The sequence below is a fragment of the Phodopus roborovskii genome, unplaced genomic scaffold (assembly GCF_943737965.1).
Source record: "Phodopus roborovskii unplaced genomic scaffold, PHOROB, whole genome shotgun sequence".
NCBI lineage: Eukaryota > Metazoa > Chordata > Mammalia > Rodentia > Cricetidae > Phodopus > Phodopus roborovskii.
In genome coordinates this window covers 620705-646724 of record NW_026126716.1, presented here as the reverse complement: position 1 = coordinate 646724, position 26020 = coordinate 620705, and the positions used below count along the sequence as shown (strand labels likewise).

General features: G+C 43.3%; 2 protein-coding genes across 2 annotated transcripts; both read right to left on the bottom strand.

Annotated features, from left to right (window-relative positions):
* Positions 1-2467: 2467 nt before the first annotated feature.
* On the bottom strand, positions 2468-6394 carry LOC127214463 (speckle-type POZ protein-like). The gene is made up of 2 exons (XM_051174855.1): positions 6219-6394; positions 2468-3590 (listed from the first exon to the last, which is right to left on the bottom strand). Exons 1-2 carry the CDS (start codon positions 6392-6394, stop codon positions 2468-2470), a joined length of 1299 nt encoding a protein of 432 aa, XP_051030812.1.
* A 933-nt stretch (positions 6395-7327) lies between these two features.
* LOC127214462 (speckle-type POZ protein-like) lies at positions 7328-20556 on the bottom strand. The gene is made up of 2 exons (XM_051174854.1): positions 20501-20556; positions 7328-8450 (listed from the first exon to the last, which is right to left on the bottom strand). The coding sequence occupies exons 1-2, from the start codon at positions 20554-20556 to the stop codon at positions 7328-7330; spliced, it is 1179 nt and encodes a 392-aa protein (XP_051030811.1).
* Between the last annotated feature and the right edge of the window lie 5464 nt (positions 20557-26020).

Genomic DNA, 26020 nt, shown 5'->3' with positions numbered 1-26020 from the left:
CCTAGTTCAAGTGGAGCGGAGTATTTCCCACTGCAGTGCTCTGAATGTCAAGATGTTTTTTTACAACACAAGAAGTCAGGTCAGGAACCAGGATTGTCTTGTGCTTATTGTGCTAAGAGAAGAAGAGATTATCCTAAATTCTTCTCGTTCCGGTCACGCTGACAGAGTAGATTCCCAGTTTCTCAATTACTGGCCAATTACTTGGCTTTTTCTCGTTTTCCTCTAATTTATTGCTCTCGTTTTATCTTTAAAATTGTTACACCGACATGATTTTACATCCCAATCCCAGTTCCCTTTCAATCTGGCGGGAATGCCCACATTCTGCCAATCCCACTCCCAATTCACTCATCAGGATGACAAACTCCCATGTGGGGAATCAGCATAGTAAGTGACATCACTTGAGACCAGATAAAGAGCTTCCCTACTGTACCTAGGCTTAGCAAGGGATCTCTCCACAGGAGATGGCCTCTGTTTCTGCTGGTTGTGGTCTCCAAAACTGCCCAAGCCACCCGACTGTCACCCACAGTCCCTGAGGCCGAGTTCAGTCTCATGAAGCTCTCCAGCTGTCAGCCTTTAGGCACTGAGCTCCCACTCGAATCTTGCTTGGGTCTGCTGTTTCTGTGGGTTTCCCCACCAAGGTCTTTACCTCCTTGCTCACTTTCTCACTCCTCCTCCTTCTGTAAGACTGGGTGACTGCAGGAGATTGGCCAGTGCTTAGCTGTGCGTCCATCTCTTCATCAGATGCCATCAGGTACTGGATGAAGATTCGACATTGACAATGAAGCTGATGGCATCAAGCTGATGACAAGGCAAGGGTAGTTAACACACCCCCTCTCCCCTGAGGCTTAGGTTCTGAGCAGGGCTCTCCATGTTGGATTCACTGGAACTTTCCTAGAGCCTGGGCTCGGTTTTCCCTGAAACAACTCCCTCTATCAAGGTATCCCTTCCCTTGCTCAGTTTCCTTTCCCCCAAGTTAACCTTCCCAGAACCCTCCTGGTCTACACTCAGTTTCCCCTTTCCCCTGTGCCCTCCCATAACACCCAGGAGCCTAATTCACTCAGGAGATCTTGTCCATTTCCACATTCTGGACAGGGCCTGTCCAAGTAGCGCTGTCTTAATGCCCTCCTACTTTCCTGGGGTCTCTTGACTTTGTGGAGGACAAGCTGCTTGCTTGACCTTGGCTTTATGTGGAATGTCCTCTTGTGAGTGAATTCACGAGATACAGAGCTAAGCAGAGAATTCCAAGACAAGGACCTCAGAGGGCCACTAGGCCAATAAGGAAGCGATCAAGATCCAAGATCCTGAGCCATCAGAGAAATTCAAATCCAAAGTCCTCTCAGATATCATCTTCCACTTACGGTGGAGAGGTTTTGGAGTAAGGGGAGCACTGCTCCAGGGCTGGTGGGAGCACAAACAAACTTGTACTGCCACTGTGGAAGTCTGGATAAGCATTTCTCAGAAAAAGTGGAAGTGGATCCACCTCAAGGCATAGCAGGAACACTCTCGGGCATATACCCACAGGATGCACAGACATGCCAGACGGCAAGGGCATTTGCCAAAGCCAGAAGCCGAAAACGACCTAGTTGCCCCTCGGGTGAAGAACGGATTGGGAAAATGTGGTACATGTAAACGATGGAGTAAGCCTCAGTGGGAAACTTTAAGTGCAACGGAAGGGGAATGGGGACTATGGGGCCTTGGGTGGCCCTGAGGATGCTGCCCAAACCGCCACTGCCTACCAGAGTAGGATGGACTAACATGGCCTTCTTCTAACAGAAACAGCACGGGATCCACATACTGATTGTACAATTTTTATTCACAAAGTCTATTGCCTTTGGTGAACAGAGATGCAAGCACCCACACAGATAGAAAGAGGGCTTCCATCCTCTGGGACTCCAGGTGGAGACCATTGAGAAGTCACCCATGTATACTGAGAGCTGAACTCATGAACTGTTCCTCTGAAGGAGCAACAATTGTTTGGCCCACTGACTCAACCCTCTAGTCCCATCACCTGATTTTAAATGAGAACAAAAACAAACCAACCAACAAACAAAATGTCTTCTTGCTCGTCCAGGTCTGTTGTAAGCAAACATTCACGTGTGCTTCCTCCTTTTCTCTAAATCCTTGATCATATGTTCTCTCCAGTGTAGGCCTCACAGGTGTATTCCCAGGACACAGATTGGCATGGGTGTGGGTTCAGGAACTCAACAAAAGCCCAGTATCCAAATGATGGAGAAAAAGAAAGGCGGTACAGCCAGTGTGGAGAATATGCCAGAATACTGTGCTTCCCCCTTACCCAACCTGCTATTCGAATCACGGAGGGCCGGTATTGACGGCCTGAGCCCCCAAGCTGTCTTTCCCGAGATCCTCAGTAAATGCTCCAGACGTCCCAGGGTCAACCCGGTTGCCCTTGGTACCGAGGCTGGCTGCTGCTTCTGGAATGCACCTGTGGGTCACTGCTGAGAGGATCCTAAGTTTGCTTGAGGCGTTTCGGAGGGGGTTCCAGTGAAGAACAGTGAGCAGAAGCCAGGGAGCTGTATGCTTCAGCCACCAAATGGGGAAATGAGCCCACCAATGTCTTCCAGCTTGACGTCTCAGAGACCTCGGAAGCATGCGCTGTAATGAAATCCAGTGCCTGGGTTTTCAGCTGCCCTGCAGTGTGCAGGTCAGCCAGGACGAGAGTGTGGGCAGCATTCTCCACACAGAGGTCCCTGCACAAGGCATCCTCGCACATGACCTTCAAGCGCGCCAGGCCGTACTTGTCAGCAGCTGGCAGCACAGCATCTGCCATGCTGTGGAGGGCTGGTGCCTTCCCGGTGTAAATGAAGCCCATCATTGCCTCGAAGACTTGGGGCTCCAGATCATGGATCTCAAGGCGGTTTGTTCTACTCTCCTCCGAGTCACGTTGAAACATGGCTCTGAAAACCGCAGAGCGAGCTGCTAAGATGGCCTTGTGAGCCCAGAACTCCTGGCCAGCTACCACCAGGCAGCAGTCTGTGAAGAGGGACTTCTCCCACAGCTCTCCTAGCTCATCTGCCAACGTGCACCTCGGCATCTGGACCTCTGGCTTCGTGCCCTCGCCAGGGATGTCGAAGGAGTCTTGGACCACAGTCACCTGGCATCGGAGGCTCAGCTCATTGTCTTCAAGGAGCCAAGGCTCCCAGGACAGGAGGAAATCTCGAAGGATGAACTTTTTGAATCCCCAGTGTTGATTTTGCAGGAACCTCAAGAATCTTGGGCTCTTCATGCCTTGGGTTTGCTCTCCTTCGGAATTGATGATCCAGAAGTGGAATTTTGCCCATACGGGGCTCTTTGGGCAGCTGAGCAATGCTAGGTAAACCGACAAGTATCCCTCGCTTTCTTCATCGACCCCGTTCAGGTGTAATTTCAGACACCATCGCCCTTTGTCACTGGCCGCCGATGAGAAGGTTGGGCTTTTAACGGCGTCGATGCTTTCCCGCAGGAAAGAACGGAAGTCGCTTATGGTCCAACTGTAGCAGAATTCCTGGAAGCTGATTTCTGTGTAGCCCCAGCTCTGGCACTGGGCTGCCATGTCCCCGGACCTCTCTGCTTGTGGTCCTTTGAAGGTTAACCTGCATCCAAAATGAAAAAGAAGGACATTTGTCTTCCAGCTGGGGGATCACAATTACAGATATCAATAACAACAACACACACACACACAAACACACAGACAGACACACGAAATAAATAAATAAATAAATAAACAAATAAATAAATAAAATACAGGAGCTAGACACTGATATTGGGGTTTGAACTTCAAGCTGAAAACAGGAGAGACAAAGCCACCAAGCCGCTATCTCTTGCATACCCCAGTGCCCATGAGCTCTCCCTAAGCATCAGAAGGCTTCCTCTCCTCAGCTCCTGGAGATAATCCTGAGACTGAGACTGAGACTCTTACTGACTACACAAGACCTGGCTCCTATCTTTTCTACACCTCTAGTTCTAAGATCAAGCCCAAGATCTCGCTTACCCTTTTAGACTCCTTCCGTCTCGGGTGTAGCCCTGCTTGTACTTGAATATAGAGAGAACCATGTGTGTTTGTCTCCCCAGTGCACAGATGAAAAGTTGTCTGCTTGGCTTCCATGTATCACTAGTACTGCTGATTTGCCATTTGGATGGCTCTAGGATATCTTAAACTATTTACAAGGCTTTAATAAATCTGAAACTATGTATCACCACAGATAGATTTCAGACTTCTATTTTCTGCTTTCCTCTTTCTCCCCACCACTATGGGGCTAGAGACTCTGCCGTCTCCGAAATTTTCTCTCCGGATGCCAATATTTTTTTCTAGAGAAGACATTTTAAGATACTTGGGAGGGTTACATCCCTCCATTTTCTTGTCTAGCTTGAATCTTAGGTCATACACTCAGCTGTTGAATGGTTTCCAGCATGTTATAAATCAAATTTGTTGTACGGAGCTTCTCTATAGCAATATATATATATATATATATATATATATATATATATATATATATATCCAACCTCTCCTGTATGAAGGAAAGGGATTTAAGAGAAGGACTCTGGGATACAAGTCTAAAATGCAATACTTACTCAGAAAGGTGGCATAGACCTACCTTGTCTGCTGGTCTTCAGTATTAGCAGGAAATCAGAAAATTAGTAGCTAATGCCAGTGAAGGAACAGACTTGCTTCAAGGCGAAGTCCAGTGGGCAAAGAGGAAGACCTTTCTCATGTGTATGAGCCTTTATTGGCTCCTGCCAGAGGGTGTGGCCTCACTAGAGATCAAGGAGAGGACTGAAGGTGTGTTGGTCTTCTGGCCTCAAGGTCAGGGTTAGGGTGGGTCCATCCCTCTGTCTCCAAGGTTCCTGCTGCAAGTTGAGCTACCTAGTTCAAGTGGAGCGGAGTATTTCCCACTGCAGTGCTCTGAATGTCAAGATGTTTTTTTACAACACAAGAAGTCAGGTCAGGAACCAGGATTGTCTTGTGCTTATTGTGCTAAGAGAAGAAGAGATTATCCTAAATTCTTCTCGTTCCGGTCACGCTGACAGAGTAGATTCCCAGTTTCTCAATTACTGGCCAATTACTTGGCTTTTTCTCGTTTTCCTCTAATTTATTGCTCTCGTTTTATCTTTAAAATTGTTACACCGACATGATTTTACATCCCAATCCCAGTTCCCTTTCAATCTGGCGGGAATGCCCACATTCTGCCAATCCCACTCCCAATTCACTCATCAGGATGACAAACTCCCATGTGGGGAATCAGCATAGTAAGTGACATCACTTGAGACCAGATAAAGAGCTTCCCTACTGTACCTAGGCTTAGCAAGGGATCTCTCCACAGGAGATGGCCTCTGTTTCTGCTGGTTGTGGTCTCCAAAACTGCCCAAGCCACCCGACTGTCACCCACAGTCCCTGAGGCCGAGTTCAGTCTCATGAAGCTCTCCAGCTGTCAGCCTTTAGGCACTGAGCTCCCACTCGAATCTTGCTTGGGTCTGCTGTTTCTGTGGGTTTCCCCACCAAGGTCTTTACCTCCTTGCTCACTTTCTCACTCCTCCTCCTTCTGTAAGACTGGGTGACTGCAGGAGATTGGCCAGTGCTTAGCTGTGCGTCCATCTCTTCATCAGATGCCATCAGGTACTGGATGAAGATTCGACATTGACAATGAAGCTGATGGCATCAAGCTGATGACAAGGCAAGGGTAGTTAACACACCCCCTCTCCCCTGAGGCTTAGGTTCTGAGCAGGGCTCTCCATGTTGGATTCACTGGAACTTTCCTAGAGCCTGGGCTCGGTTTTCCCTGAAACAACTCCCTCTATCAAGGTATCCCTTCCCTTGCTCAGTTTCCTTTCCCCCAAGTTAACCTTCCCAGAACCCTCCTGGTCTACACTCAGTTTCCCCTTTCCCCTGTGCCCTCCCATAACACCCAGGAGCCTAATTCACTCAGGAGATCTTGTCCATTTCCACATTCTGGACAGGGCCTGTCCAAGTAGCGCTGTCTTAATGCCCTCCTACTTTCCTGGGGTCTCTTGACTTTGTGGAGGACAAGCTGCTTGCTTGACCTTGGCTTTATGTGGAATGTCCTCTTGTGAGTGAATTCACGAGATACAGAGCTAAGCAGAGAATTCCAAGACAAGGACCTCAGAGGGCCACTAGGCCAATAAGGAAGCGATCAAGATCCAAGATCCTGAGCCATCAGAGAAATTCAAATCCAAAGTCCTCTCAGATATCATCTTCCACTTACGGTGGAGAGGTTTTGGAGTAAGGGGAGCACTGCTCCAGGGCTGGTGGGAGCACAAACAAACTTGTACTGCCACTGTGGAAGTCTGGATAAGCATTTCTCAGAAAAAGTGGAAGTGGATCCACCTCAAGGCATAGCAGGAACACTCTCGGGCATATACCCACAGGATGCACAGACATGCCAGACGGCAAGGGCATTTGCCAAAGCCAGAAGCCGAAAACGACCTAGTTGCCCCTCGGGTGAAGAACGGATTGGGAAAATGTGGTACATGTAAACGATGGAGTAAGCCTCAGTGGGAAACTTTAAGTGCAACGGAAGGGGAATGGGGACTATGGGGCCTTGGGTGGCCCTGAGGATGCTGCCCAAACCGCCACTGCCTACCAGAGTAGGATGGACTAACATGGCCTTCTTCTAACAGAAACAGCACGGGATCCACATACTGATTGTACAATTTTTATTCACAAAGTCTATTGCCTTTGGTGAACAGAGATGCAAGCACCCACACAGATAGAAAGAGGGCTTCCATCCTCTGGGACTCCAGGTGGAGACCATTGAGAAGTCACCCATGTATACTGAGAGCTGAACTCATGAACTGTTCCTCTGAAGGAGCAACAATTGTTTGGCCCACTGACTCAACCCTCTAGTCCCATCACCTGATTTTAAATGAGAACAAAAACAAACCAACCAACAAACAAAATGTCTTCTTGCTCGTCCAGGTCTGTTGTAAGCAAACATTCACGTGTGCTTCCTCCTTTTCTCTAAATCCTTGATCATATGTTCTCTCCAGTGTAGGCCTCACAGGTGTATTCCCAGGACACAGATTGGCATGGGTGTGGGTTCAGGAACTCAACAAAAGCCCAGTATCCAAATGATGGAGAAAAAGAAAGGCGGTACAGCCAGTGTGGAGAATATGCCAGAATACTGTGCTTCCCCCTTACCCAACCTGCTATTCGAATCACGGAGGGCCGGTATTGACGGCCTGAGCCCCCAAGCTGTCTTTCCCGAGATCCTCAGTAAATGCTCCAGACGTCCCAGGGTCAACCCGGTTGCCCTTGGTACCGAGGCTGGCTGCTGCTTCTGGAATGCACCTGTGGGTCACTGCTGAGAGGATCCTAAGTTTGCTTGAGGCGTTTCGGAGGGGGTTCCAGTGAAGAACAGTGAGCAGAAGCCAGGGAGCTGTATGCTTCAGCCACCAAATGGGGAAATGAGCCCACCAATGTCTTCCAGCTTGACGTCTCAGAGACCTCGGAAGCATGCGCTGTAATGAAATCCAGTGCCTGGGTTTTCAGCTGCCCTGCAGTGTGCAGGTCAGCCAGGACGAGAGTGTGGGCAGCATTCTCCACACAGAGGTCCCTGCACAAGGCATCCTCACACATGACCTTCAAGCGCGCCAGGCCGTACTTGTCAGCAGCTGGCAGCACAGCATCTGCCATGCTGTGGAGGGCTGGTGCCTTCCCGGTGTAAATGAAGCCCATCATTGCCTCGAAGACTTGGGGCTCCAGATCATGGATCTCAAGGCGGTTTGTTCTACTCTCCTCCGAGTCACGTTGAAACATGGCTCTGAAAACCGCAGAGCGAGCTGCTAAGATGGCCTTGTGAGCCCAGAACTCCTGGCCAGCTACCACCAGGCAGCAGTCTGTGAAGAGGGACTTCTCCCACAGCTCTCCTAGCTCATCTGCCAACGTGCACCTCGGCATCTGGACCTCTGGCTTCGTGCCCTCGCCAGGGATGTCGAAGGAGTCTTGGACCACAGTCACCTGGCATCGGAGGCTCAGCTCATTGTCTTCAAGGAGCCAAGGCTCCCAGGACAGGAGGAAATCTCGAAGGATGAACTTTTTGAATCCCCAGTGTTGATTTTGCAGGAACCTCAAGAATCTTGGGCTCTTCATGCCTTGGGTTTGCTCTCCTTCGGAATTGATGATCCAGAAGTGGAATTTTGCCCATACGGGGCTCTTTGGGCAGCTGAGCAATGCTAGGTAAACCGACAAGTATCCCTCGCTTTCTTCATCGACCCCGTTCAGGTGTAATTTCAGACACCATCGCCCTTTGTCACTGGCCGCCGATGAGAAGGTTGGGCTTTTAACGGCGTCGATGCTTTCCCGCAGGAAAGAACGGAAGTCGCTTATGGTCCAACTGTAGCAGAATTCCTGGAAGCTGATTTCTGTGTAGCCCCAGCTCTGGCACTGGGCTGCCATGTCCCCGGACCTCTCTGCTTGTGGTCCTTTGAAGGTTAACCTGCATCCAAAATGAAAAAGAAGGACATTTGTCTTCCAGCTGGGGGATCACAATTACAGATATCAATAACAACAACACACACACACACAAACACACAGACAGACACACGAAATAAATAAATAAATAAATAAACAAATAAATAAATAAAATACAGGAGCTAGACACTGATATTGGGGTTTGAACTTCAAGCTGAAAACAGGAGAGACAAAGCCACCAAGCCGCTATCTCTTGCATACCCCAGTGCCCATGAGCTCTCCCCAAGCATCAGAAGGCTTCCTCTCCTCAGCTCCTGGAGATAATCCTGAGACTGAGACTGAGACTCTTACTGACTACACAAGACCTGGCTCCTATCTTTTCTACACCTCTAGTTCTAAGATCAAACCCAAGATCTCACTTACCCTTTTAGACTCCTTCGGTCTAACCATGTGTGTTTGTCTCCCCAGTGCTCAGAAGAAAAGTTGTCTGCTTGGCTTCCATGTATCACTAGTACTGCTGATTTGCCATTTGGATGGCTCTAGGATATCTTAAACTGTTTACAAGGCTTTAATAAATCTGAATCTATGTATCACCACAGATAGATTTCAGACTTCTATTTTCTGCTTTCCTCTTTCTCCCCACCACTATGGGGCTAGAGACTCTGCCGTCTCCGAAATTTTCTCTCCGGATGCCAATATTTTTTTCTAGAGAAGACATTTTAAGATACTTGGGAGGGTTACATCCCTCCATTTTCTTGTCTAGCTTGAATCTTAAGTCATACACTCAGCTGTTGAATGGTTTCCAGCATTGTATAAATCAAATTTGTTGTACGGAGCTTCACTAGAGAAGAAATATATATATATATATATATCCAACCTCTGCCTGTATGAAGGAAAGGGATTCATGAGAAGGCTCTGGGATACAAGTCTAAAATACAGTACTTATTTAGTATGGTGGGATAGACCTACCTTGTCTGCTGGTCTTCAGTATTAGCAGGAATTCAGAAAATAAGTAGCTAATGCCAGTGAAGGAACAGACTTGCTTCAAGGCAAGGCCTGTGGGCAAAGAGGAAGACCTTTCTCTGTGTATGTGCATTTATTGGCTCCTCCTTGAGGGTGTGGCCTCACTAAAGATCAAGGAGAGGACTAAAGTGTGTTGGTCTTCTGGCCTCAAGGTCAGGGTTAGGGTAGGTCCATCCCTCTGTCTCCAATGTTCCTGCTGCAAGTTGAGCTACCTAATTCAACTGGAGCATGAATATTTCCCACTGCAGTGCTCTGAATGTCAAGATGTTAGTTTACAACACAAGAAGTCAGGTCAGGAACCAGGATTGTCTTGTGCTTATTGTGCTAAGAGAAGAAAAGAGGATCCTAAATTCTTCTCGCTCAGGTCACGCTGACAGAGTAGATTCCCAGTTTCTCAATTACTGGCCAATTACTTGGCTTTTTCTCATTTTCCTCTAATTTATTGCTCTTGTTTTATCGTTAAAATTGTTACACCGACATGATTTTACATCCCAATCCCAGTTCCCTTTCAATCTGGCGGGAATGCCCACATTCTGCCAACCCCACTCCCAATTCACTTATCAGGATGACAAACTCCCACGTGGGGAATCAGCATAGTAAGTGACATCACTTGAGACCAGATAAAGAGCTTCCCTACTGTACCTAGGCTTAGCAAGGGATCTCTCCACAGGAGATGGACTCTGTTTCTGCTGGTTGTGGTCCCCACAACTGCCCAAGCCACCCGACTGTCAGCCAAAGTCCCTGAGGCCGAGTTCGGTCTCATGAAGCTCTCCAGCTGTCAGCCTTTAGGCACTGAGCTCCTACTCGAATCTTGCTTGGGTCTGCTGTTTCTGTGGGTTTCCCCACCAAGGTCTTTACCTCCTTGCTCACTTTCTCACTCCTCCTCCTTCTGTAAGACTGGGTGACTGCAGGAGATTGGCCAGTGCTTAGCTGTGCATCTATCTCTACATCAGATTCCATCAAGTACTGGATGAAGATTTGACAGTGACAATGAACCAGAAAGCACATGAGGAAGCGCCACACTTTGTTTCGTGTAGGGGTTTCCTTTCCAGGCTGGTCCCACTGCCAAAACACCCTTAAATACCACAAAGGGACACTCTGTTAGATATAAAGCTGTAGGCCAGTTAATGTTGGTTATCAGCTAGATCTGTCTTAAATAAAAACATATTTATATCAATCTTTGTATTTCCATGTAGTCTCATTTTACTGGAAAGGGAGGCTCGTGTTTTCTCTCTATCCTCTACTTTGGATCTCCTCCCCTTTGCTACCTCTTTCCTCCTTGTCTCCTAGTCCCACCTATCTGTCTTTCCTATTGTCCAACAGTGCTCTATTCATTTAAATGTAGGAGAAACATATTTGCAGAATGACATTTCCCATTATCTCCTCTTTTCTGTCTAAAATAAAAAGAAGGGTATTAACCTTAGCATAGCAAAACACATCATACAACATTTGTCACATAAGAATCACAGTTAACAATATTTTTTACATTAACATTTAGCAAGGTTTATATATTTTATCATCTATCCTATCTTTGTTAATCTACAGTCCTATATGTAAATTAACTCTTTTCTCAAATGAAGGAAACTATAACCATAAATATCTCTCTCCAAGTCCATCAAAGATCACAGAATGATAATGCATAAACTCTAGAAATGACAGAGTCAACTTGCTTCCTGGTTAGTCACCTGAATTTCTTCTGTAATGTTCTATCTTCAGCCTATCGGCCACAGTGTGTCTGGCAGGCTCCTCAGCAAAGCAGAAAACTTTATACAGTCCACCTGTATTGGCAGTTTGTCTGTCATTTTTCTCTTTGTTCTGCAATGTGTCTGGAAGAATCTTCCATGAAGCAGGAACCCTGAGGCACTGTCCACCTTCTATCAACAGTCACTTTCCTGTGGGTCCTGCATGTCTGTTTATACAGGATAAATATGAACAGTTCAGACAGGAGCAGTATTTTGCCCAAATGGCAAAACTTGCCATTTGGGAGTAAACACCATAATGATTTACTTTGATGTCCATCTTCTTTTCTGACACAGGTTGTATTGCCAAGAGCAGTTATGTCTCACTGTCAAGAAAAGTCATAAACCATTTTAAATGACATTATCTGTAGGTCTTTGAAAGTTTTGAAGAATTCCTATTTATCTTAGATACATCTCTGTATATCTAGAAATCCTAACTCACATAAGTTTTGACAATTATAGTTTACTGAAAGACTTTCAGTTGCAGAGCAATGATGTAGGAAAGGGACAAAAGAGTAGTTCTTGCAAACAGAATATAGAAAATCACAAGGAAAGGATGTTGCCATGGGTGGAAAGATCAGGATGTATGAAAACCCAATGCACTAAGAGCCCAAGATTCTTTAGATTCATTCAAAATCAAAGCAGAGAACTAAAAAAAAATAAAAAAAAATAAAAATATCATTCTTTGTTATTTCCACTTGTTCCAGGAGCCTCGGCTTCTCCCAAAAAATGAGCACACTCTCCTCTGTAATGTGGCCTTGATCAAACATTCCTTCACTCTCACTGAATAGAGAACGATGACAGAGATCCAGGTTCCAATATGCATGATGGCAGATGAGCTAGGAGAGATGTGGGACAATTCCCTCTTCACTGACATCTGCCTAATGGTAGCTGGCCAGGAATTCCATGATGACAACACCATTATAGCAACTCTGAGGAGAGCAGAACAAATTGTGTTGAGATCAATGATCAGGAATTGCAAGGTTTCAAGGAAATGATGGGATTCATTTACACCAGAAAGGCACCAAACCTCCACAGCATGGCAGACACTGTGCTGGCAGCTGCTGACAAGTATGGCCTGGAGCCTTTGAAGATCATGTGTGTGGATAGCCTGTGCAGGGACCTCTCCATGGAGAATTCTGCCAACACTCTCATCCTGGCTAACATGCTCAATGCATGGCAGCTGAAAACCCAGGCGTTGGATTTCGTTACACCTCATGTTTCAGAGGTCTCTGAAACTTCATGTTGGAAGACAATGGTGGGCTCAGATTTCCATTTGGTGGCTAAAGCATACAGATCCCTGGCTTCTACTCACTGCTCTTTACTGGAGCCCTATTCCAAATGCCTGAGGCAATCTTCGGACTCTCTCAGCTCTGACCTACAGGTGTATTCAAGAAGCATCAGCTACAATTGTTACCAAGGATACCTTGATAGAGTGGGGGGCTTATTTAGCATTTACAGAGAATCTGGAAAGACACCCTGGAGACTCAGGACTTTAATACCACTGTAAATGAGTTGAATGACATTTAGGGATAGGGGGAGTACTATATTTTTATCATAAAATACTCAGTTGGTGTACTCTTTTGCTTTCTGTCCAATTATTTAAATAGTGGGATTTTGCTTAGTTCTTGACCCCATGCTCATCACAACAGGGTTCTTGGGGGAACCAATGTGGACTAAACTAAGGAGAACATATGATCAAGGATTTAGAGAAAAGGAGGACACAAACATAAATTTGCTTACAAGAGACTCACACAAGAATGAACACATTTTGATTCCTCCAAACTCAGTGTGTTGGAATTGGAGGGCTGACTCATTTTTCTGAAGCAATTGTTATTACTGTAGAGAACCAGTTTAAGAGTTCAGATCCCAGTGTATGTGGGTGACTTATCTATTATCTCTAACTGGAGATCCAGAGGATCAAAACCTCTTATTATCTTTGTGGGTACATTCATCTCTGTTAACCAAAGATAATATGAAGTGAAGAAAAAATTTACAGTCAATTTGGTGATTCTGTGGTGTTTCTGTTTGAATAAAAACATTGTAGTCCATTAACCTCTGCTCAGCTGTGGTTGTTTGGGCAGCTCAGTCCTCAGGCCTACCACAGTCCCAAAAGCCCTCACCCCCTTTCTTTGCACTTATGCTTGCAGAGCAGATGACATAACTGTCATGCTTTCGTGGAAAATGAGATGAGGATTCCAAAAGGGAAAAAGACAGCTGCATCTGGCAGAGTCTTTTGATAGTCTTGTCTTTGCAAAAGACTTTGTTGGTTATGAAAAAGGAGAATGATGTAGATTAACTGAGAATCCTTACTTTTTCCACCTGTACTATTGGTCTGTCTTTACATATTGGGAAAATAATTCTTCCTACCACACAATGGTCAAAATTGTATTATTTCTCTGGAGATAGATTCAATGGTTGTGTCTTTGCTCTTATCACTTGTCCTCCTCTGTTGATTTTTGTTTGTCCTTGACAACTCTTTCCTAATTAGACTGGAGTCATATAGGTACAGGTTAATCCCAAGCAAGCTCCCCATTGCATGAGGTTTCAAAGATTGAATATAACATGTCCATGTATATGTTGTAGCCAGGATTTGGCTACCCCACTTTGCAGAAAGAAATTGTTTTCCTTTTGCTATATTGGTAAGTTGCTTTATGGGAGATCAAGATTATTTATTTCTAAAATGTTCAGTTAAACCAAAATCAGAGATTTGTGTAAATTGTTTTCTTTTAAAAAGCAAAAGGAAATTATATCATTATACCCTTGTGACAGACAATTCACTTCCTACAATATACAACTCCAGAGAACCTATTATACATGGAGGTCTTTAAGAGAGACATAAATGTATCATCCATGAAGGACAAAGGAACAAATTCTTCTGAGTCATTTGGGAGCTTTTGGAAAAGGTGATAGAGGTAGGAGAAAGTACTGGAGGTGGGGAGGGGAAAAAGAAATTGAGGGTTCAGAGAAGATGAGGTGGAGAGGAACAGTGTAAGAGACCCAGGAAAGGGGTACTTAATAGATATACCCTTTATGAACATAAATAGAAGTATGGCACTTAGCAAATGTTCAGGAATCCACAAGGAAAAACAAAACTAAGAAACTACCTAACAGTAGAGAGCCTACCTTAAAAGCCCTTCCTGTAATGATATTGATGCCTACCTTAAATGCCACCCTAGAGCCTTCTTCCAGTAGCTGATGAAAGTAGAAGCAGAGAAGTACTGAAGTGAACTCTGGAATCCAGTTGTAGGGAGGGAGGAATGATTAGCAAAGGGGTCAAGGCCATTCTGGGGAAACACACAGAAACAGTTGATTTTTAGCAAGTCAGAGCTCATGAATCCCAGTCTGAGAGATGGGGCACCTGCATAGGATTAAACCAGGACCTCTGAACATGGGTGCCATTTGGAGGGCTGTAGCACTCTATGTAACCTCTTGCAGTGGCACCAGTATTTCCCTCCAGTGCATGAATGGACTTTGAGAGCCTACTCCCTATGTAGGGCTACTCTCTCAACCTAGATTCTCAGAAGGAGAGCCTGCTCCAAATGTTGTGACAAATTTTGATGACCTTCCATGGAAGATCTCAGCCTCATTGAGAAGTAGATGGAGGGGTAGGCTCAGCAAAGGTGGGGGCAGTGGGAGGACAGAAGGGAGGAAAAGGAAAATGGAATTGCTATGTAAAATAATATTTTTTTAAATTAAATAAAAGTTTAATTTTAAAAAGAAGAACTTTCTGAGACATCCCTTTAGGGGGACTGTGCAAGAACAGGAGAAACTTGCTGGGATGTTTTCTTATGTGGACCTTGCAAAGCTGTAGCAGAGAAAAGAAGAACTTTTCAACAGAGCAGGGTGGGAGGTTGTTTTTAGAAGACTGTACCTGAAGAAGTGATGAGCCAAGGAAAAAATCAGTTGGCTCTACTGGGATGCTCCGTTGAAGGGACAGAGCAGAACTCAGCTTCAACGGCTCTCAGGGAGAGGTCCAGGATTGCTATATCCTTCAGGGAGATCATACCCTACCTCACCCCATATTCAGGTGGTCTGAAAATTCAGAACACATTACTTTTCAGGGCTGAGCTGACCTGGGTTGCCTGGATTCCCTAAAATTAGGTCACTTTTCCTATCATGGCTGAGCAGAGCTCTTCTTGGTAGCCTGAATTCCCCATAAGTCAGGACACTTTTACAGCTCCAGAGCTGAAATGCTCACATTTTGATGCCAATACCTGGTACTCACATTGGCTTACAAGTAGAACCTTCAGAAATGTAGGGTAGCGAAAAGAGATTAATGCTGAGACATAGATTTGAACCAATAGAAACTCTGTCTTACTAGGCTGACAATTGTACTGGATGTTCAGAAACCCAGTATACCATGGAACATTTCTGGGGTGAGCAGTTAATCACAGATACCATATGCTGGGTTGACATTATTCTCTTAATAAGAAGTGTTATCCAGAAGCCGAAGTATGATGCCAAACAATAAAGGTAGAACATTTACACTTTCCTCATCACTATGGACATGGTGTTTTGTTTTATTTTTGGTGGCTGGTGCTATAAGAGTTTTGGATATTTTTGGCCTGAGTGGTACTTCCACCATGGAATCTGGTGACATTTCACAATATTCTGGACATGGAAGTGCCAGGGCCAACTTCTCCTATATGTCCAAACAGAATGTTTCAATCTGATTACTCATGCAGAGCTGAAACAACAAGCATAGGTGTCATATTCCTCCATAGCATTAGGAAGAAACCAATCAGAGGGACTCTTTGAGATCCAGAATGCATGTTGTGTTATTTCTAGACTTCATTGACAACACATTCTTTCTTCTGACTTCCTCCAAGAATCTTACTTCTTGAATCTCAGTGGAAACCGCAAAACTATTGTAGGGTACCTTGAAAATTTCAGGTGTTGAAGGTACTTTAAAGATCAAAAGAAACTATACAGACGTGAAGCAAATCCTAATAGATCACACATGTATACACAGAATAATATAACCAACAAAACTTTCAATTATTAACATATTCCAAAATAAAACATAGTTTAAGCAATATCAATTGTCAAATCCAGGCCTAAAGAAAGTGTTTGATGGAAAACTCCAAACTAAGGAGATTCACTAAACCCATAAATAATACAAGGAATAAATAATCTCAATGTAATTAAGGCAAAACTAGGGAAACACACACTAATACCACTAATATCAAACCATTAACAACACAACATAAGAATCAATCATCATTGTTCATTGATATACCTCATTAACTGTGGTCTTGGTTACCTAGTGAAAGATTAAGAGTGGATGTGAAGAGTTTCCATTATTTGCTGCAACCAGGAACCCACATGATCAAAATTAGTAAGGATTAGCTCACAATAAAGGATTTGAAATTTATATTCCAAACATAAAAAATGTATACTCACATATATATCAAAAATATTTTCACCCTAAAGCTATTCCGAAGGAAAAGCTATTCAAACCTATTCAAAGGAACAGGGCACCTAGACTCAGAAAATCAGAAACAATAGTTCTCACTTACCAAAAAGAAATAAAGAGCAGATAAATATTTTAAGCAGTTATACACCCTAGTAAAAAAAAAGCATAATCACTGAAGTCTCCCTATCAAAAAGTAACCCAAATGTCAGACAGTTTTGGACAGCAATCTAGCTGCCATTTAAAGAGGAGTTAATGTCCATACTCTCCAAATATTCCAGAAATGTACAGTAATGCATTATTTTTGATTTAATAAAACTTGCCTGAGAATTCAGATGGCAATGTCAGCCACAAGCCACAGAAGCTAAACACATAATTTTAATTCCTGCAGCCAGAAGGTAGGAAGTGGGGATATACACCTTTAATCCTAGGACTCAGGATCTTATTTATTTATTTGCATGTGAATAAATGTTGTTTTACATGTCAATCCCAGTTCCCCCATCCTCCCATCCTCCCCTACCACCCACACAAACCCCAGCCCATCCCCTTTCTGCTCCCCAGGGAGGGTAATCTTCCATGGGGAGTCCACAGTGTCTGTCAGATCATTTGGGGCAGGGAACCCTACAAGGTCACATCTAACAATATGAGCAACAGTGGAGAGGCTACCTTAAATGTCATTTCCTGATAATGAGTTTGATAATTAAGTTATATGCCATCCTAGAGCCTTCATCTAGTGGCTGATGGGAGGAAAAGTAGATACCCACAGCTACACAATGAGCCTAACTCCTGAAATCCAGTTGCAAGGAGGTGGGAGTGATAAGCAAAGGGGTCAAGAACAGACTACAGAAAACAAAGTGACAGCTGACCTGAACAAGGGGGAGCTTATGGATCCCTACACTGATAGCTGGGGTACTCTCTCATTGCTTTTAATCATAGGACAATGTGGCACCAAGGTAATCTTAAAGTACTTCCTGACCAACAGCCATAAACTTTCTTTCCTCTATTGTGGAGGAGCAATCCAAATTCCTGTTGGTTACCTTGAACTTTCTCTCCTCATTGCACTGTTATTTCCTTCTCAAACTGTTGTATTAAGGACATAAGCTCAAAGTGGTCTGGGAGAACTCTCAGATTCCACTTCAATGGAATATTTGTTGTGGCTTCAGTGAGGAGTACTGACCTCACACCAGCAGTCACCCTGGAACCAAAATGTCTTTGCTTGAAGAACTTAAGTTAATGGGAACAGGAAACCAATTTTTCCCACAGGAAGTCACTAGGCATGACAGAGGGAGGCACAATTCCCTTTTCTACCACTTGGTGCCTGAACCTATGCATCTGTGCTATAGATAAAGCAGGCTCCTGGAGAACACTGCCACAGTCGTCCTGGCTGATGACATGTCATTGGCTTTTTAACCGTGTCCTCGAAAGTCCATCCTATCTTTCGGTCATGACAGCTGCTTCAGAATGTTAGTGAATATGGTAAGAGCAGTGAACTACAAGATGTGTGAGGCAGTTGCAGCTCTCTGTGAATTTATTGCCATGGACAGAAGGTATACTGTGTGGAATACCATGATGGTTGACAAGGCATTCTGTTAGTCCTTTTATAATATATTTGATAAATCACTGCATGCAAGAAAGGCAAATCCATAACTAGAAAATACATAATCGGGTAAGAACAAAGCATTGTCCCTTATGCAGTTGAAGTGGTTTAATATAGTATTCCTATCACCAAGTTGTTGGCTGATCAGCCAGGGGGATGGTGAAATACAGGTTTCTTTATTGGTCACTGTTGTAAGATCTGGCATTCAATAGCACCTAAAATCAGGGGAGTCTCGAGTAGATGTCCATGTTATTGTTCCCATTGATAACCCGCATCTCAGCTACCATGGCTACATTGAGCTTAGACCCATCACGCAATAATAAGCATGAATTGGGAAAAGAGCTGATTGTCCACAGAATGTATAATCCTATCTACTTGATACTGACCTCCTCTGCTGGAATTATCTTTTCATGGGCATTTACATGGAAAACAGGGATCTTCATATTTTTGTTCCTTTGTATATCTGTCCAAATATTTCATCAAACGTTTTCCCAGTTATTCTTTATTTTTTTTCCATGTTTCTTTTTATTTATCTTTCTCTTATAGTCTTCCCTCCTTCCACTCTACCTAGATGTACTTACTTCTTTTTCCTTTCAAAAAGGAGCAGGCCCTTTGGGCAAATTAAATAAATATAGCATAATGAGATGCAATAAGAATTAGCACAATCCCTCCAGAAGGGAATGTGCTATAAGGCAGGAGCCAACCCAGTAGGAAGATAAAGTTCACAAGATCATACATATAAATCAGAGTCTCATCACACTCCCACTATTAGCGGTCTCTCTCTCTCTCTCTCTCTCTCTCTCTCTCTCTCTCTCTCTCACACACACACACACACACACACACACACACACACGTATGTTAAACACACACAGCATATATAGAGCATAGTACAGATCATGAAGGCCCATTGATAGCCCCTTAAGGTTATGTGATTCACCATTAGCTCCCTTTGGTTGATTCTGTGGGCTCTTTTCTCCTGATATAGTTGATGTCCCTACAATCCTTCCTCCCTTCTCCTTTGGGCTTCCTTAGATCTTTCTAATGTTCAACTGTGGATCTCACTATCTGCTCCCATCAGCTGCTGGAGAAAGTCTAACTAATGAAGACTGCTGGGCTGGACAGCAGTCTCTGAGTGGAACAGAATTTCATTACTGTCATTTCATTGACTTTTGTGTATGATGGTGAGAACCCTGCCCAAATATCCACATATGAGAGAATCTGGCTGAACTAATGGGGTGTTCTTCAATAAGAAACACCACTGGAATCCACAGAATTGAACGAAGTCCAATGCAAGTGCAACAAATGTGTTTGCCACCTGAGTCAATGCTCCAGTTCCTACATACCGAGTTTAGAAGAAAAATGTCTTCTTTCTCTTTCCACTTCTCTTATAAGGAAACATTCATTTTTTTTTTTTTTTTTTTTTTTTTTGTTTTTTCTTTTGTTCTGAGCCCTTGATGATATGTTCTGCTTATTTAAATTCAGAAAGGCTTTATCTGAGGAAACACTGTTGATATATGCTTCATGCAATAACTAAACTGAATTCCAGTAAACAAACCAAACCAGTATAGCAACAGGGTAGAAGTTGGGAAGAATATGTCAAAATCCAGCTTTCCCGTTCCCCAATATGCCATTCAACTCACTTATGATGGTATAAAAGGCCTAAGCCCCATGTTGTTTTTCCCCAGATTCTTTGTAAATGCTACACATGTCCCGATCTACCAGGAATCCTTGGTAACAACACTGGCTACTGCTTCTAGACTATAACTATAGGTCACAGCTGAGAGAATTCTAAGACTGCCTCAGTCATTACAGAGTACAATCAAGTAAGAATGGTGAGCAGAACCCAGGGAGCTGTATGCTTCAGCCACCAAGTAAGGATGTGAGCCCACCATTGTCTTCCAACTTGAGAACTCAGACACGTCTGAATCATGAGGTGTAATGAAATCCAATGTCTGGTGTTTCAGCTGCCCTACACTGAACAGGTCAACCAGGATGAGAGTTTGGGTGTTATTATCCACAGAGATGTTACTTCAGAGGGCTCTCTGGCTCATGACTATCAAACTTATAAGGCCATACTTGTTTTCAGCTGCCATCACAGCATTTGCCATGGTGTAGATTTCTAGTCCTGCCCTATAAATGAATCCTATCATTCCTTTGAAGATTTTGGGATGCAGATCACATCTCAACGTGGTTTGGTTTGCACTGCTCTCCTTCATGTCATGTTCAAACATGGCACTGAAAACTGAAAGTGAGCTGCTAAGATGTCCTTGTGAACCCAGAACTCCTAGCCAGCTACCAACCGGCAGCAGACTGTGAAGAGGGAATTCTCCCACAACTCTCCTTGATCATCTGCCATCGTGGACCTTGGAAGCTATATCCATGGAATCATGCTCAGGTCAGACATGCTGAAGAAGTCTTGGGACATGATCCCCATGTTGAGGGTTGTGAACATGTTTTCTGGGATAATCTGATGAGCATTGGACAAGATGAAATCTGGAAGGATGACCCTTCTGAAAACTTTCCCATAGACTGGCAGGGAGGTAAAAGCTTTTGGGCTTATTCCAGTTTCAGGTTTTTCTCCGTGGGTGTTGATGATCCAAAACTGGAACTGTGCCCCAATGCAACATTTTAGAGAGCTGAGCAACTCTAGGTTAACTGACAAATAATCTCTGCTTCATTCTTCTACCCTGTTATGGTGTAATCTCAAATGCCACTTGTCATTATCCTTTGTTGAGAAAGTTGGGCTTTTAATGCTGTCCCGCATTTCCTCTATAGAAAATGGAAGATGCTGATGGGCCACTTGTAGAAGAAATTCTGAGCTCGGAAATGTTTGCAGACCCAGCTCTGGGCCACCTTGTCCTTTGACATTTCTTCTGGAGGTACTATGAATGTAAACTGGCTCCAAAATGGAGAACAATGATTAGTTTTCTTGACCCTGTGAGAAACAACTATAGTAATGGTTTAGACATTTAGTTTCTGTCTCTCCAATGTTCCCTCTTCTATGAGGCTGGAAATGTGGATCTCTGAAATTCTTTATCCAGATTTCATTAGTAGCCTCAGTGTAGATACTCAAGGATACTAGGGACTGTTACATCACGTCATTTTTTTTTTGTAGATTGATTTTTAGGTCAATAGGTGACTAATTTTGACAATCATACACAAGTGTTGAAAATTTGGAACATTTTCTACATTTTATATAAAAAATGTTGTTCTCTAGAGTAACAGAACATACACATTGACTCTCTATCTCTCTGTTTATGAACGAAGGGTAATCATGAGAATGACTTTGAGCTGCAGTCTTGCTAAATCCACAAGGTCTAGCTTGTTTAAGGGCGAGTCCAAATATTCTGTGCTTACTCAGTCCAGGATGTTGAACATTTTGGCTGGTCTTCAGTAGATACTGGAATTACAGAAACTATTCTCTAGCTCTAGTGAAGGTATGAACTTGCTGCAAGGTGAGGGCAAGCAGTCAGAGAGCAAAATCTTCCTTCTTCCATGTTCTTTTAATGCTCCCAGCAGAAGGTGTGTCCAAATTTAGGGTGTGTCTCCTAGCATCAATATCTAGATTAAAGTTGTGTACATTTGGGCCTTGATATGTAGCTTAAATGTTTTTGTCTTTCTGCCTCCCAAGTCTGTATTTGAAGTGGATCTACCCTACCTTCTTCAACTTATGTAAAACATTTCTCAGAGACAAATCTCTGTGAGTCAGAGCCTGTCCAGTCTATACAGGTAGTTCCACGACAGCCAGAATTGTTACCAGAAAAACCTTGTCTTTAAAAAAAAAATGAAGTGAAACAGAACAACAACAGCACAAAGGAGTATTCCTTTCATTAACAAGGTCAAGGAAGAGGTGTTTTTCTCCCCTCAGGAGTCTCAGTTTTTAAATATGTAGGACAATGTGGAAGAATTCATATATGGTGGCAGGAAGCAGTGGCAGACAGGATGCTCTGAAAGTGGCTGTCTTCTTTCTGGCCTTTTATTCCTTCCAGACTCACAGTCCCAGATATGGCTCCACCAAATTTCCTTGGCGGTCTTGCCCCTCCTCCTCTGTCAATACTCCTTGAACACATTCTTAATGCTGCACTTAAGGTTGTGCATCATTCCATCATGCTGACTACAATGATTAAACTTCTCATTAGCTCATTATCTTTAATCATTAATTGGTGAGTTCTTTTCTCATTAAACTTTTTATTTCCATGTGCACTCTGCTGGGCTTAAAAATGAGGAATCATTCTTGCTTTGAAAGGGTGCAGAATATGTTCAATAGTTAGTGATTGGGGGGAGGGCTTTTGAGATGATTGATTGTCCTTAGGATGTGATCTGTAAATGCTCCACTTCTATCATCTCCTTATATTTTATGATGTCTTCAGGGATTCACTAGGGCTAGAGGACATGAAAATAATGTCTGTGATTCAATCCACTCAGTAATTCCCAGACTAGCTCTCCTGAAATTCTGGTTCCAATGGTGTTCCTCCCTCCATACACATAAATCAATCAATTGGTTTGGATCTCTGAATGTTTTGTTCCTCACTTAGGATAGGAATCTATTATAGGTGGCTCTCTAGTATCATCAGTGACTCTTCTCTATGCAGGTTTACAGTCAGCATGACTGAAGAGACCACACCATCATCCAGCCTCCTGATGTAGCAGTCATGATAGGGAGCAAAAAAGACATATAGGCCTCTGATTCAGAACATGTCACAAAGAAACTCCAGGACTGACTAAACTCAGCATGCTTAGTTCCTGGTTAATATTTGGAATATGCTACCTGCAAGAGATAAACAAAACCACAGTAACCACTCCCTTCTATAGCCAGCCCATTAAATTACCGGGAATATGTATTTCAAGCCAAACAGAAAATTTTTTAAATTTCCCTTAATTTTTCCCAAATGTCAACCAATCAGAAACTTACTCATTCCTCTCCCCACCCATTGGTGTAACCCTGCCTTTTTGCCTTCAATACCCAGCCGTAGACACGGTGGTGGATGGGGTCACTTTCTCTCATGGCTCCCTCCTCAGTTAACTAATCAAGGTTTCTGCCAAGCCAGATAGAGCAGTAATCTTTGCTTCTGCTGTTTAGTGAGTCTGTCTCCCTGGTTGTCTTTGAGGGTCCTTGGAACTTGGCATAGCATGGCAGGTACCCATTCCCTCAATTGTGTCATTTGAAATGAACATCAATAGACAATGGAGGACCCATCATTTGCAATAGTAACGCTTTACATTGCTAGCTCAGAGCTCCCATGAGCAAGATCCTGGAAAATAAAGCAGCTTTTTCTGGGGGAACTGGACCTCCCCCAAGTCTGCAATACAGAAAAAGTTCATAGAGTCTGCCATTCCTGGAATGGGACAGGTAGAGCTTTAATTTCAGGGAGGTGGTTCTCTGGGGGAACTGGCACAGAGAAAAGGATCCAGGTTTACAACAGGAGGACAAACAAGTCTTAATTAGCACAAGTGTCCACATTACCAGGGAAAGTCATTGCTTATTACAGGAAAACAAAGTGATTGAAACACATACAAACATACACAAATGCAAAAGAACATGTAACAGAGAGAGGGGAGAGAGAGTAAGAAAGTCAGACAGAAAGACAGAGTAAATGGTTTGCTGCTTGACCACTGATTTAAGCCAATATAAAGTCTTTATTAGACAGCTGCCAACTAAATGGGGTGTTTTGGATTCTAGTAAAGTAACTATTCTTCCTCAGGGTGAGCTTTTAAGAACAAAAAAAAAAAAAAAAAACATATTCTGGGTTGACATACTCCGGTTAACAGGAACAGTTAGCCAGAAGTGGCACTACAAAAGCCAAAATATTAGTATATGTTGAGTAATATTTGAGCATTTAGAGATATTCACAGAGCTATGGACTTTGGTGGATTAAGCTTTTGTTTTTGTTATGTCAGGGTTTCCTATTTTGTGCACAAGGGCTGGGTTTTACACCTCGCATGGTACTAACATCATGGAGACATTCGTGCTTAGGTATGGATTCCTACTAATGTGTACCTCTGTTACAAAGCTTAGTGTATGCATCAGGAGCCTATGGTGCAGAGGCAGAAAAGGGTTTTGGATGCCCTGGATAACTGGAAATATTGATGATGTCAGCTGTCCGGTGAATGCAGAGCATTGGATGCAAGTCCTCTGGAAAGGTATCCATCACATTTCTAAAAACTAAAACACTTCTGATTTTGTTGATTTGAATATTCTCTCTCTCTCTGCCTTTTAGTTAGTTTGGATAAAGGTTTGTATATCTTATCAATAATCTCAAAGAAGCAACTCTTTGTTTCATTTATTCTTTGTCTTGTTTTCCTTTTATCTACTTTATTGATTTCAATTTAGTTATTTCCTGGCCTCTATGCCTCTGATGAAGGGAGATGTCATTCTGTTTATGTTCCTCATACTCGATAATGAATAAAGCACTGTTGGCCAATAGAAAAGGAAGATATGAGGGACTAGGAGACAAGGATGAAATAGGAAGGAGGAGCCAAGATGGAGAGTCTGGAGTGACCAGAACTGCCATACCTCCGCTCTCGGTAAGACCACGTGGAAATACATAGAAATGGGTTAATAATTAAGACAGAGCTAGCCTATAAGAAACTAGTAATGGGCCAACAGAGTTATATCAAATTCAGAGTCTCAGTGTGTTAATTGGGGCTGGCTTGGTGGCAGGAACAGACCAGCAGTGTGAGGAAAAACCGTACTCGTTACAAATGGCGCCCAACATGGGGCTACTAAGAACTTCCCCTTAAAATTTAAAAAAAGCTTAAAAAAGGGGTGTTACAAAGCAAAGAACAGAGAAAAGGAAGGCTTCTTACTAACATCATTTTTCTCGGTTGGACTCTGATTTGCAAGAGACAAGCAGATATTTGCTAGGCTCCTTTAAGGGAATTCTCCTGACTCAGCATAAGCGGCAAAAAACTATACAGCTTTTAAATAACTCTGCTAACAATTTATTGGTGTGTATGAGAGCTTGCAATGGCAGTGACCACATCAGACTGAGGCAGTGAGCACAGCTTTCAGTACTGGTGGTAAAATAGCCACCGCCATCTTTTATAAACTGCTGAAGATACAACAAAGACTTTCATTTTAGCAATGTTGTTGTTTACCAGATAAAAGACTTGGGGCCAGAAAAAGATAAAGATTTACAGGAAAGACAGATTCATATTAAGAAAAACTTCTAAAGGTTTACAGTGTGCTTTAAAATATAGGTACACATGGAAAAAATAAAATGGTTTTAAAGATACAAAGAGGAACTGGGTGTGGTGGCACACACCTTTAATCCCAACACTCAGGAGACAGAGGCAAGCAGATCTCTGTGATTTCAAAGTAAACCTGGTATACAAAGTGAATTCCAGGACAGATAAGAGTTACACAGAGAAACCCTGTCTCAAAAAAAATAAAAAATAAAAAGTAAAATAAACAGAGTAATAATAAAGCCACTTAAAGATGAAAAGCTCAGAGAGAATCTGGTTACTGTAGGCTATTGTGTTGTCTCTGCATTTTTTGCCTACTGATAAAATAACAACAACTGATAAAGGAAATACTGCTGCATTAATTCAATTTATATATTTTAAAAATGCTTTGACTCCAAAATTTAAGTCTAAGGACAAGTTACTGGGGAAAAGGATTTCTATTTTTGTTTCCACAGAAAGTAAAAAGCTGTGGATTCCTTCCAGACTAATGTGGTTTGAGCAAGCCAGACCCCCTGAAACAGAGTACCAGGTGATCCTACATTCAAAACAGCTGAACAAAGCAGCCTTGCAGACACAGCCAAGATTTCTGTGTCTTCTCAGGATCTCTAATGACAGCACCCCCTATCAGCAGGAAG

Coding starts and splice junctions, on each gene's coding strand:
- LOC127214463 (XM_051174855.1), bottom strand. CDS start 6,394: ATGTCTGTGCATCCTGTGGGTATATGCCCGAGAGTGTTCCTGCTATGC. Junction 3,591..6,218: donor TACTCCAAAACCTCTCCACC/GTAAGTGGAAGA, acceptor TTTTGGATGCAG/GTTAACCTTCAAAGGACCAC.
- LOC127214462 (XM_051174854.1), bottom strand. CDS start 20,556: ATGGCAGATGATCAAGGAGAGTTGTGGGAGAATTCCCTCTTCACAGTC. Junction 8,451..20,500: donor CTCTTCACAGTCTGCTGCCG/GTTGGTAGCTGG, acceptor TTTTGGATGCAG/GTTAACCTTCAAAGGACCAC.